The 14215-nt window shown below is 47.1% G+C and overlaps 1 protein-coding gene across 4 annotated transcripts in view; it reads right to left on the reverse strand.

Moving 5' to 3' along the window:
* The window catches only part of PRRX1 (paired related homeobox 1), a 66281-nt gene that overhangs the window by 15222 nt on the left and 36844 nt on the right, over nt 1-14215 (reverse strand). For all 4 annotated transcript variants that reach the window (XM_006907914.2, XM_015586265.2, XM_015586267.2 and 1 more), the window contains exon 2: nt 485-660. In XM_006907914.2, coding sequence (XP_006907976.1) covers nt 485-660 — 176 coding nt within the window. The remainder of the gene's footprint in view (nt 1-484; nt 661-14215) is intronic.

Raw genomic sequence — 14215 nt, forward strand, 5'->3', positions numbered from 1 at the left:
CCATGTCCTACCCTTCTTCACGTAAAGCTCAGGACCGTCCACGTGCACGTGCTCTCACACCGTCCCTGCGGGCAAGGTCTCGTGGGTTCGCTTCCCCCGCCCGCCAGTGTCCATGACTGTGTGTGTTTATAACGCGTTTCTTGAAGGTCAGGGGGGGACACTGGGCCGGGGATCAGAGAGTTCATCTCTTTGGCCGCCCTGAAACTCAGAGTGGAATCTAGGGGCGCGGAGTCCAGCGCAGAGCTGGACAGAGGCCGGCAGACCCGAGGCGGGTGGGACCGCACCAGGCAAAGCCTGCCCCACCGAGGGGCACTCGATTTCATTTAAAAAAACACTCTGCTGCCCCAAGAAATGCAGCTAGAAGCTGGCTCTGTCCTCGTGCTGCCCGCCTATGATCCTTACTGGTGCCCGCTCCAGCTGGAAACCCACGACTCGCGTTTGGTCGTCGGAGGCGCGTGTCCCCGAGGGGGGTGGCCGCGGTTACCTGCACTCTGGCCTCGGTGAGGTTCACCCGGCGGGCCAGGTCCTCGCGCACGAAGGCGTCGGGGTAGTGGGTCCGCTCGAACACGCGCTCCAGCGCCTGCAGCTGGCCGCTGTTGAAGGTCGTCCGGTTCCGCCGCTGCTTCCTCTTCTTCTTCTCCTCCGAGCTCAGCTGGTCATCTGGAAGAGAAGACGCGGCCGATCAGGCGCCAGCGTTGCTGGGTGCCGACAGCCAGCTCTCGCCTCCTGTGCTCCCATCCGGATCGAGCCACCGGAGCCAGACACCGCTTGCTACCTGCGGGCGTGGCTCGGGCGCTCGCAAGTCCCCAGGCCGAGGACCCCGGCAGCTCCCATGCCTGGCTGTGGCTTCGAAATCTGGGACCAGACCTGAGCTGTCGGAGGGACATGTCTCGCGTGCTGTTTGCAGCCTGCTTTGTCAAGGACGCTAGAACACTGCTTCCCCAGAGACGGGGAAGAAGAGGAGCAGATCGCTTTGGACCTTATTTGTCCTTGACAATATTATGTTCATTCACGTAGTTTCGTAATCCCAGGAGAACGAGCATCCCCTGGTTCCTAAACACAAATGCAGCAGCACAGAGGGAAAACCCGTTCAGGCGGATGATTTCATCGTGCGTTCCCCTGGCAACAGCCAGCAATTCCCGCCTGCACCTGCCCACGGCCCATGCTGTCACTGAGGCAGGCTTCGGGGCCTCAGCCTAGACCGGGGTGAGTGCTGCAGCCCCGTCGCCCTCAGCCGGTGGTGGCCCGGGCCTCTCCCTGTCACACTGTGAGACCTCAAGAGCAGGGAACAGAACGGAAGGATCTCTGAAACAATTTCACCCCAAAATTGAGTCCCCGGGCGCTAAGATGTTGGGGACCTCTGGAGATGCCATGTCTTCACCTGTCAGGTTCCCTCCGTGGCTTTCTCTGAGCCCCCCAGAAGCACCTCGGCCAGCTGGTCCCCCAGCCCGCCCATGGCAGTCAGACAGAGGTGCAGTCCTGACCGGCACCCCGACTCGCCCGGGCGGGCATGACGGACACGCGAAGCTGAGTGGGAGAGGATTCGAAGGGCAGCTTAAATCCAGGGGCCCCCGACTCGCCCGGGCGGGCATGACGGACGCGCGAAGCTGAGCGGGATACCAGCGGGGCTGACACCGCCACCGAGCCACCACCCTGAGGCCAAAGCCACTGCAGAGCCTGTGCAGGACGCAGAGATGGACACGCCGAGCAGCTGAGGCCCGAGTCACGTGCCCGGCCTCACGAACCGGGCTCCCACTTCCAGTAGCACCCCCCAGAGAGACGCGGCCCGAAGGAAGACATGAGGGAGGATGGAGAGAAGGGAGAGCTTGGCCGCTCCCTCCACGTTCGAGAGAAAGTCGCCGTCGGCCACTTCCCTGGCATGTGAGGTCTGCTCGCCTCTGCGCCAACACACCCAAGGAAACCGCTCGCGTGAGTCACAGCGTCCTAAGGACAGTGACGCTTGCTACTATTCTTACGACAAATCGAAGGTCTGCCCAAGATTTGGGAGAGGATTCGAAGGGCAGCTTAAATCCAGGGGCGCCTCACCGGGCCCCTCGGTGCCTAAACACCCAGGCCGCGGAGTCTCTACGAGCAGAGACCCCTTCGTGATCACAGCCGCCTCTCCAGGAACGCCCTTGGAGCTGAGGACAGAGATGGCGCGTTTCCTCTGGACATTGCAAGCACCCAGATATCTTAAGTGCTTGTTGAATTTGTTTCCTGGGAAAATGGGGCACTTCTCTTTAAAAACTGTTTCTGTAGAAAAAAATCCCACGTGCTCTCAACCACGTTGCTCCAGCCAAAACGCTGCTAAGACCCATTCTCTCGGCTTCACGGTTGGTCACGGCCGGGCGGCCACCTCCCCAGCTTGATGGTACCCTAGCAAGGAATTCTGCCTCGAAGCCACTGCGGGGACACTCCCAATAGCAGTGGCACCTTGAGAATAGAGTCCATTTAATCTGCAACCTCTCGAGGCCTGGAATATTCCAACCAACACTCCGATTATACCACTATTTAGGTATTAGCTAAATCCGTCTACAACGACATCAGCACTAGAATTCAAACAAACACCTAGGACCAAACACCGTCGGGCGGCTGCCTTGAACTTGTATTCTTCCTCCTATTGGAATATTTGGAGGCGTTCCTGGTGTGCCCATTGCCCTTCCTACATTTCTTTGTCTGCGGTTCTGTATGTCTTGCAGTCCAGGTCTGTCTCGGTCATCCAGGCCTTTGTGATGGCGCCAAACCCTGCATTTCACGCTCGCATTACACAGAAGTCTGCAAAAAGTCCTTTGCTTGAATACCCACCGCAGGTGGAGACCAGCGAGACAGACCGTCGGCTATTGTTTTTAATCACATGAGGGAAATCGCTTATTAAGCCAGTCACTTATTAAGATGTGTTTTCTTCTCTCAGAAGAAAGAGCTTTCTCAGGTATGACCACAAATCTAAGGCCTTCACGCTGCTCTGTGAGCCTGTTTCCTCTTGTTCCACCAAACTGTGATTGAGAATAAGAAAATCTTATGTTTCGTTCTTAATTCTACCACCTGCTACAACGGACTCCCTTTGAAACCTTCCACCGTTTGCTCAGAGCCCACCGACTGACCGTCCACCAGAAACCACCATCGGCCCTGACGAGGAAATCGGGGAAATGGAGAATTAGAGTTTATGACAGAGATAAATAGCTACGATGACCTGAAACAAGTTTCTCGGTGAACGTTCTCGTCGTTTTTAGCAAAGGGAAACCCCAGGCCAGATCACGCTGAAGGTGAGAAAAGACACACAGATGACAGGGGTCCAAGGAGCCTGCATCTGGCAAATGTCCTTCTGAGCGTGAGTGTAACAGAAAGAGACAGTGAGGGGCCAACAGAGGCAGCTTGAGCGGCAGCCCGGCTCGTCTGTCTTTGCTCACGGATCACGAAGTGTGAGCTTCCCGTTTTCCCCCATGGACACCCACAAACGGGACCCAGTGCGGCCTCTCCACAGCGTGAGAGAAAACGTCAACACTGCAGAGAATTACAAATGGGCGGGGGTGGGGGTGGTCTGAAGGAGCTGTGAGCAGCTCTTTATCAGAGTCTGGACTCCACACGGGAGAGAAAGCAGTGTATGTTGATCATCATCAGAAGATCATCTTTCTTGTGAAAACGGCTACCGTGAAGATTGCTTCTGAAACACGCCATCCAAGGTTACTGACACCCAGCTGGGCGTCAGGAAGCACCTCGTGCTGAACCCCGAAGTGGGTCGGATGCCCCACGCTGCGGAATAACCACGGGGGACATCTGTGCATCCTTGTCAAAATCGTAACGTTTCCAATCCAAGGGGTTTGTGGACTTTATGGATGATTGTGTTTGCGTGTGCTGTGCATGGCTGAGCAAATTACTAGTATGAAGTTATCGACAAGCTTTCTAATAAAAAAAAAAAGCAAAATGGCCTTATTATCGACAGGTGTATTTTCACTTGGAATCATGAATCGTAAAATGTTAGCACCAAATGAAACCAGAGAAATCGTCTAGTTCCGTTTGACAGATGAGGTGAATGGAGCCTAGGAGAATGAAGTGACGAGCCCCAAAGCACAGTACAAGCTGTGACGGAGCCAGGAATGCTAACTCCGCTGCACGCTCGAGGGCTGGTGACAGTATACATGCTGTGCCTAAGAGATACAAATAAATTTTAAAAAGAAAGAAAAAAAAAAACACTACTCTGAAAAAATTTTTTATGAGAAAGACAAGTTTTTCCATCCTAGCGACATAAAGAGGGTCGAAAAAGAAGGTCCGTGTGTGTCACGTGTTGTCATTCCTACCAGAAGAGCCATTAAAAAATGTAGCCATTCTCATCTAAAATATCTACTTCCATCCAGTATTCTTGATTTTTCCTCTTCAATGCCCTCCATACGGCCTTGCTTCATCAATTAAATATGGTCGGGGTTGTCTCAGCACAGATGCGCACCCCCATATCCCATCTTCTCCTCGCATCCATGCTGGCATTTCGTTTTCTTTAATTTTCAGACCCAGTTCAAAAATCTCTATATCCTATGACACATCTCGAATCTTACGTTCTCTACAAAACTTTGCTCATAACTGCAATCCATAGTTCTCTCTCCTTTCTCTAAATTCCTACATATATTTTAGCACATAATCAAATACTTTTTAAACCCTATAATTCAGTTCTTTCTGTGTAAATGTTTTGACACAGTGAGGTGGATCGGATTCCTTTGCACATGCAGGGATGATAGTCCTTCATTTTTATTCCTTACTAGAAAAGCAGCTCCAAGATAAGGGACTGATTCAAGTGACTAGGAACACACCTGAGAAAGAGATGCTCTTCAGTGGATCAGGATGCTACAGGACGTACAGAGCTCTTCCTCAGGAAAGGAAGCCCCGGGTCCTAGGAAGGGCGCCCCGGTGCGTTCAAAGTCAAGTTAAAGAGAACACGAGCTCTGTCCTTGGCTCCGGCATGAGATTCACTCAGGACTCCCCCTGTGGCCGTCGAACTTGCACAGAGGGAGAGTGGAGAGGACAGCGTGACGTGCCATCCTCTAGTCGGAGGGCCAGGCGGCGAGCCGCGGCCGCCACTCACAGAGGCCCCGGCCCTCTGCTCGCTGTCCTGTGCGAGGAGCCTGGGAGAGTCCAGGTCGGGCCGCCAAGTGTAATTTAAAGGTGCGGTGAAAGCGTATTTTTAGGCATCCAATCTGCAGGAAAACGTGTCTCGCCTGCCTGCATCACATCATTTTGGGAAGGAATCTGATGCAAGAAGGTAAAACGCCAGCTTCGGTAGCAGAAACCGGCCGCCACATCAAAGCGCGTCCTCTGCCCTTTGGTGGAGAACATGGCAGGCAAGCGGGTCTGAGGAGCATTTTATGGGCGCGCAAGAATGTTTTCTAAGGGGCTTTGGTTGCACAACAGCCACTTACGTTAGTGGGATTCGTGCGGTCCGGGCCCTGTGACCCTGGGAAATTGGAGGGAGGCGTAATTGCAAAAAGCCACTAAGAACGGGTTGGCTTTTCCTGTGGGGCCTATGAAAAGCAGTGAGGTGGAGCTGTGGTGTCCCCTCCAGTTTCTCCGGCTACGCTAAGCTCCAGTCGCAATTAGGACAACATCCTTTTAATACGGACCCCGAGAAGTGGCACGTGGGTCACCTAACCGGTGACCGTTGCGGTGTGGAGCGTGCTTAGCACCTCACAGTGACCAAACCCGTTGGCGGCACGTCTACACCTTCTCTTGGTACTGTCCCCCACCGAATCCCAGTGACTTTCAAGAGGGACCGGCCTCTGCCAGCACACGTGCCCAGCTGCGGGGCTGCTGTCCAGTGTCACCTGACACTGCCGGACCCTGAACTTCACGTGGCAGTCTTTGACGTGCATATTTTCTTCCTTTACATGGTTTGTTGTTAGTAGAATGTCAGTCCTAAACCTTAGAAAATAATATTAAAACACTTTAAATGTCATTTGGGGGACATGGGTTCTTTGGAGAATAAAATGCTCGAAAAAGTGTGAAAGAACAGTATTCTGAGTTGGTTTCGACCAGAAAGATGAGTCGGCGGCTCTGGCTAAAGCGCAGTGGGTTTATGTGGGTGCGGCTCAGAGTTGAGCTCTCTCCGTGTAGGGGTAGCCAGCCCACCCCGAATCAGGAAACGCTGAAGGCATCAGATAAGGTGTCGTACAGCGCCTGGCACTGCGTTTGGCCTCAGCTCACATCTGTCCATTCCCCTCTCTAGGGCCAACACATTCTATGGAACTACAAGTGTTAACGCGATCCATGTCACCTTAGCTGCTTAAACTCTCTCAGGACATTTTCCCGAGAGTGATCAGAAGCTCCAGGACGCCCAACGGAAAGCGAGCCTGTCATACAGCCTGTACCGGGCCCCTGGCTTTCTCCCGGGCCACGACGACATTTTCCCCGTGCTGGCGTTTTTCTTGTGACTCCGAGTCTCTTTGAGACCGTAACTTCAGAGTACAAAGTTTATGTTTGTGTTTAATCAGTGCTCAGCAAATACAAATTAATAATCAGACAGAGAATCTTCCTATATTGCGATGATCACGATAGGAATTTAGTCACTGAATGGAAAATACCTTCTTTCTGATAAAGACATAAAATGCTGGCTTTAGGTATGTAACCTACTCCCAATGTCTCTACGGATGGATCGCTTATTTAATCTCTTTTTTTTTCCATTCATTTCTAGATGGCAAAAATGTGGAAAATGAGAATGGTTTAATCTGACCCGACTAAATTATAGCTGGGGAGCGGGGCACGGAGTAGAAAGTTCAGTGGCCTGGCAATCGGAACCACCTGTGTTCTCCTACAGAGCCTGCCACTTTCTAGGTCCGCGACACTGGGTAAGACACTTCATTTTCCAGAGACTGGTTTTGAAACAATCAAATACCTACTTCCCAGGGTCATTTGAAAATGTACTGACGACATAGCAGGCAGACAGTCTGGCACACAGTAGGCGTTTGGTAACTGGTGGCTTTCACGGCTACCACTGCTGATGTAGTTTCTCCTTGGACACGGACTAGTGACATCCATTGCTGTTTTCCTGTTGTTCCTTTTTTTTTTTTTCCTGTTTACTGATTGTGTGATATTTAACTCTTTAGTAAAATTTCTATCCCGGCGTAACTTGGGAGAAAGGAAGAAAATCACTCAACTCTGACTTAGTTTCGATGGCGAGCATAACTGAGATCTAGGGAGCTTGAAACATAAATAAAATTAAAATTCAACAAGAACTGTAGACCCTGAATTGCACGTGGAAATCACGTGTAGAAGTTTGTCCAAAAAGCCCCATTTGGGACAATTTTCTGCTGCTAGTCAATTCCTTGCTTTCTAACAAGCCAATTTTCCCTTTTAAATTCACATTTTGAAAAGAAACATTCAGAAAGCAGACAGGTTCTAGCACTCGAAAACAGATAAGCAATTGATACTCTTAACAAGTAATCTCATTGGAAATTTGTTTTAAAAAAAAAGAAAAAAGAAAAAAGAAGAAGGCCAGGCTATGAAAATTCAACGATTTCTCAGCCTGTTTGCCTTGGGTCGACTAATTTGGTTGCCACATGTCTACAAACACAAAAGTTGGGTCATATTACCCAACATTTATTCAGCGACTTTTTTCCCTAAATGTTGGTAAATTCCGAAGGGGCAGAAGGAGACCTGGGAAGGCCAAGTTCTGGGGAAGGGGGGCATTCTGACCGAGCTTGTGAAAGCTTCCTGAACTTGCCACATTCCAGGTGCGCCGTCCCCTCGGAGGGCCTGGCATTTGACAGAGATTACAAACAGAGCTGGATGAGCCCCGCGCTCTGCCTTCTTCTGGCCCTCCTTCGTAGTGAGGCTGTCGTCGTTTTGTAAAGTACAACATCAACCTTGACATTAGCCATCAAAACTGGTGTCTTCATGGGAGGCAACCACCGTGAGTCATTTTTTTTTAATGATTCAATTTTTTTTTTTTGGTCATAAATTTTAATGTTTTAAAGAAAAATCTGATTAAAAAAAGATTTTTTAAAAAACCACAGAACTGAAAGCAGATAGCAGCGAAGTTGGTGCACAGAACTAGTGACTAAGCCCAGCTCTTGGAAGGACAGTGGTGATGGACAAAGGCTCTTTTACTTGACAAAAAAAAAAGACAGTTAGGAGGCATCGAACACTGGAGTATAGAAGCATGACTCGTACTTCCTTACACTTTTTCATCTCAAGTTAAAAGGACAAGAGGCCTATAGCAGAGACAGCCACAGGGAACAGAAAATTAGCTTTTCATCGCAATAAGAGGTCGAGCCAAGGGCGATTCTGTACCCGTGAGCAGAGCAGATGAGGAGGGCTGACGAGGAAATCGAAACCCGTCAGGCTGTGTGCTGGTCTTGGACATCAAACTAATACGAAGACAGAAGTATGCTAAAACAGTCAACGCACGAAGCTTGGTATTTTTAAATAATGTTTAAGCGAAAGGAAATTAAAATTCTCTTTCAAGAATAAGAAAAGCCAAACTGTGGTTTAAAGCTGGCCATTTTTTGAGGGCTATATCACACTAACGCCTCTGTGTTTCACCTTTCTCGTCTGTAAAACGGTTTGCTTTAAGACAGAAACAGTACAGGTTCTTAAACCTGTAACAACTAGGTATACACATTTCCTTATATTTTGCTCTAAATTCTGTTATGGGCCAATTGTGGAAAGGATCCTGGATTGGCATTCGGGAGGCTCAGCTCCTCCTTCGGAAGGATGACCGGCCAGATCTGTGTGCTGTTAGGTCGCAGGGCCCTGACTAGCAAAAAGGACAGGGCGGGCTGGGTGACTAAAATCTAGCATCCTGGGTTTTTAGGTTTGTTTTTATGTTTTCAGTATCGAGCCCAGTAGAAAACTCTCAATAATGACTTGTTTAAGGCAGTGACTGAATCATGTCCTTTGGTTGCTATGTTTTCGGTTGTGCTTTGTTTTGTTTTGGTCTTTGCTCCAGAAAAGCTCCGTCTAGATAATATGTCGGATGAGAACTGGAGTCTAATTACGCATGCACTGGAAAAGCAAAGAAACAACGGAGTAAACATATTCCAGTACACGTGGTGGCCATCAGAACAGCCGCGGGCGAGGGAGGAGGACGGAGACATCGAAGTGGGTGGTGGATCAGAAGTGGGTGGTGGTCAGCAGGAGCCTCTCTCTCTCGTCACCCTTGAAGTCCAGCACCCTTTTCCCAGCTGTACTGTGACTTGTCACTCCATTGCCCTTCTCTACTTGCGCTACTGATGATGGTGACAAAAATATATTTTCCTTGAGTTTCATTTGCGTTCTTCCTCAACCTCCTCTCCCTTTGCCAAACAACACGTCCCAGGAGCGTCATGAGGGCAGGCACCTTTCCTGTCCTGTGTCGGGGCTGCCCCAGCAGCATCTAGAGTTAGGGCGTGGCCCACTTTGGGCGCCTTTCTTTGAATGGCTGAATGAGTGTGTTAACTGTGCTTGGTGAAAATGCCTATCGTGCACACCCTGGCCAACTCACACTCAGGGGTGTGTTTCTGTAAAGTCTTGGCACACGAGTGTTCCTGTTATAAAGACCTACTGCCGTCTCTCTAAGGCATGCAAGTTCCAGAAGCATGTGCTATCCAGGTCTTTCATGCACTTTCTTTGTGCGTGAATTTGCCTCAGTGATGATCTCCCCAATCAGAAGGTAAGCCTGAAGGCAGGTGCACATGTACGTAGAACTGAACTCTTTTCATCTTAATAGCACAAAGTAGCTGTTTGATTTTGATAATGATGACACATATGGAATTATTGACCATTTCAGACGTGATCTGGTACAGTTATTTCTGTTCCAAAAAATATATGCTTTAGGTTGTATTCTCTTCTAATCACCGTGTCTTCTCTCCCATTTCACCAGCAAAGGAGCTGGGCGAAAGCCTGGCTAATTCATTCTCCAACATACAGGGACGTTATTGCCTGTCAGCCACACCTAAACCTTAGATTTCCTCTCCAGGGATATGTGACTACTAAGGAAGATGATGCACAAGAGTCGTATGAGAAAAAAAAGTTTTGGGCAAAACACCCCAAAATCCATGTGGAATAATGTTGTTCCACTGAATCATGTCCCCTGTTGCTGAACTCCTTGTTAATAGGTGATTCTGTCTGTCTGCATGGAGTGGAAACCTATGAGTAATCTGTGTGTCACTGTGACTCATGTCATAGCCACCACTTCCAACTCCCCATCATCTGAAAGTTGGCAAGAAGAATTCATACTTCTCGACTCATGACAGGAGGAAGCCAGGATGGAGAAAAGACCTAATAAGTTTTGTTGATTAAAAAGAGAATGGTAACGAGGAACGTTAACCAAGGGTAAGAAGAATGACTTTTTAGTCACCAACGAAACCATTCTTTTCCTTGGCATCTGTTCCCAACATGCCTTCAATCCCATGACAGGAATTCTTCCTTCCACCATCTTGCATTTTTTCCTCAGATGTCCACTATTTTAAAATTTTCCCCACTTTTAAAATTACTTTCAAGAACGAACTTTGATAAGAGTATGTCGAACCAGGAGAAAGAACAAGCGAGTGTGTAATCCCAGTGCCGAATCATCCCCCAGCCACCGATAGGGCTCCCTTTGCCTGCTCTCTCCTCCCCGTTCCTGTGTAATTCCGATTAAGATGGCGCAAGATTGAACCATGTGGTTCATTTACTGGAAGTCAGCACCTTTAAAACGAAGTACGTTAGGAATACACTGGAAGATTTTACAAACTCAGGGACTCATACAAAACATATACGGATTAGGTGTATAGGTAGGAGAAGAGATCTTGGGAAATCAGATTTTAGAAACATAATGTTTGCCATAAATCGGTCATAGAAAGTGCATGTATGCTAACTGATCGGGCCAACGTGGGGACGTTGTAAGCTGCAGTTTCAAACGTTTTCATCCCATCAAAGAGGAAGTTACCTACGAGGAAATCTGCCCCCTCTGGCTGTTCAGAGGTGTGTCGAAGTCCGCGCTGGGGTCCTTGCCTTTGTTCTATTTGGTTATTTCCAGACTAAGGTTTTCCAGAGTTGGTGGTCACGCCGCCCTTGACAGCGTCGTGAAACTTCTTTGTCTGCTGCAGATCTGTTAGGTTGGAGTAAGTCTCCTTGGCTAAAGGGTTATTATGGTTTTCTTTCCTGGAGACTTTTCCTTTCAGCACCAGGTCCAGTTGTCCCCAAGGCCAACGGGGCACTAGCCGGGCTGGCCACTAAGCCTGGGTGGTCGCCAAGTGATATCGGTACGGCTAACATCTTGACTTGAGAGAGCCCATTTTTTATCTCAAAGATTATCTCTAATTAGTCATAGGTCACAGATCAGATTTACACGATAGTGATTTTATGCCCTTTCCCACACTTTCGGCAATCCATTGTTTACAAGAGTTTTTTTCATAGGCTTTTATCATAAAGACAACTTTATATAATGGTGGAGGAAAAAAAAAAACAAACAAACTCCAGTGGCTTAGAAATCAACCTGAGTGTTCACCCTGTCTGGCCCTACAAAGTCATGTTGTTTTTTCCGGTAATGTGATTTTAAGAATGTAACTTGGTCGATCTGTCAGATGGGGCATGGTATGAGACTGTTTTTTGTATCTCTTTCTGATTTTAAATGATAAATTCCTCCTCAGATATTTGACCAATGAATAAATCTGTGTACCCAAAGAGGGATATAGTAAAAAATAATATATCTATTTACTAATTATCTCTAATTTTGGAAGACATGAATTTAACAATGGATTAACTAGATATTATGTAATATCATGGCTATACTTTTCTGAGGTCAAATCTGCAGTGTTCTCGATGTTTCATAAAACATTACTGATAACCTCTGTGGATATCAGGGTTATTTCAACATTGCATGGATGCCCATTTTCTTTTAGATAATTTTTGAAGAAAATAGAAATATTTTCAAACCATGGAAGAGAGAGCAAACATGAAAAACTATTTTATAGAGTTCTGGAACGTTAAGGTAATCTAACATTTAAAGATGGGAGACTCGTTTCTTACAAAGTGTGCGTGTAGGGGGCGGCGTGGATGTGTGTCTCTGTGGGGCTTACGTGTGACTCAGCTCAGAGAATCCTGGGTTGAACTTTAACAGCGCTATAAACATGGTAACTGGAAGCAGATCCACTTGCCCACAGAGGAGCAGACCACCCCGTGGCACTGGGGAAGGTTTTACTTGCTCGGGCTTCCTGTAGAGCCCATTACGACTATATCCTCATTACCCAGTCTATTGCTGGCTGTATCTGGTAACTCGCTCTGACTTCGTAGTTTCTAGGCAGGCGCTCTCAGACAATGGCTCATGTGATATCAGTGCCAGCTGGATTCAGTTGTAAACAACACACACAAAAAGGATTTTAAATAGATATTTCATATGTTTAAGATTTGAATAAACCAAGGCCGAGTGGGTAAGGTTTCCAGCAAAGTCAATCGCCAAGTCGTGCTGGTTAGTACAACCAAGTACCATATCAGCGGGGCCCTGAATTGCTGCACGATGCAGACACGGAGGAGGAAATGGGGCAAAAAACAAACAAACAAACAAACAAAAAAAAACCCAAACGAACAAAAGAAGGAGCGGGGTACATTAAAGGTGAATCCCTGAGGATGCTCTCCATTAAACTCGGAGAGTTTATGCTCCGACACCGTCCCACTAGGACCCAAGTAATACGCAAGGCTTTGGAATCGTTCGTGGTACATATTTCAAAGTCCAGACCGAAGCCACTAGGTAAGTTTTATGGGTCTCTGCTTAGAAAAGCAGCTTCTTGTCAGGGCTGGAAAAATAATGTTACCAAGGATCCAGCAACAACAGAACCCAGGCCTGTTAGTCAGAGTCCAAGTTGATGCTTCTTCCAAAAGGAGACCATCCAGAAAAACAATTTATTCCCCAGACCGAGAGAGAGGGTCTAATACTTAGGATTAAGAGCAGTTTGGTGTAGAGTCTATTCTGCACAGGCTGCAGATCTGCGGGGGTAAATCTCTCTACCATTTGTTTCAACAAAGACGAAGGTGAGTTTCTCTAAGTGCATCCCCCTGTGGGAGCTCCGGACAGGAGGCAGGGAGATGAATGCCACTGGCCTTCCAAAGTCCATCTTGCTTCTCCAGGTCCCTTTAAGAATATAGGACAGCTGAGAAGGCACGTTAGCACACGGTCCTGCAGAATGACTGCGGTGACCAATGGCCAATAAATCAGTTACATCTTGTGGGCCCTACTTAACCTTTGGACATGATGAATATTTGGAGTGTGTTTTTTGTGGTCTCGAGCCAAAAGTTAACCACAGCCTAGAGATTTTTGAACCTCAGAGAAAGAACTAGAAATCTATGTTCCCCACTTGATTCTCAGTGCAGTTGGAGGGAAGAGAATCCCATTAGCCAGAGACAATGTAATTGCGTTCATAACTTCTGAGGGTTGAGAGGTTGCATTTCTATGGCGCCTTTCTTCCAGAGATCATAAAACACCTCACATATGCTATTTCATTTATATTCCAAATGTCTTTATGGTATAAGGAAAGAGCACTTAAGATAATTTTAACCCCCCAAAAAGTATTAGTAATTTAATACAGTTTAGCAAAACAAAGGAAAGCAACATTTATCTAATTTAATACACAGGGAAATCGATGTTTAGTAACATTTCAGAATTTTAAAAAATCAGTGGGTGAGTTCATTATTTTTACCTCTAATTAAATTTTTTTATTTTACTTTTCCCAACTTCTCTAGATCACATTATTCTCTTTCCTTAACTCTAATTGTACCAAGTGCTTGACTTATAGAATTCAGCACATTGTTACACACGGTCACATTGTCTTCTTCGTTTTCTGTGTATTTTAGTCTCAACAGCGACTCAGAGGGAGACTGCCGTGTATCAGAAGTGACAGTAACTAAAAGACGGCCTGAATGCCAGGCCCATCGCTGTCACTCAGTTTCAGCAAATTCCATACCTTTCCTAGGCTCGTTTCTTAACTAACAACAACAACAAAGTCCTAGATGTCTCATAGAATTGTGAGGTACAAATAAGACGACTTTTCTAAAAACACTACGTGTATAAGTAAGATATTATACAATTATTATGTAATGTCATAACTCAGTGAAGGCAGAGACAGTATTTTGTACCTTTCTTACATATTTTTCATAGAATGTGATGTTATGTAGATATGATTTCCCAAGTAAGCACTTAATATTTACTTCCTAATTAAATATTTATTATATCTTAATAAATGTTTATTTCTTAATAAAACAAACAATTTCTGAGCACTTA

This window comes from Pteropus alecto, unplaced genomic scaffold, assembly GCF_000325575.1.
Source record: "Pteropus alecto unplaced genomic scaffold, ASM32557v1 scaffold101, whole genome shotgun sequence".
Taxonomy (NCBI): Eukaryota; Metazoa; Chordata; class Mammalia; order Chiroptera; family Pteropodidae; genus Pteropus; species Pteropus alecto.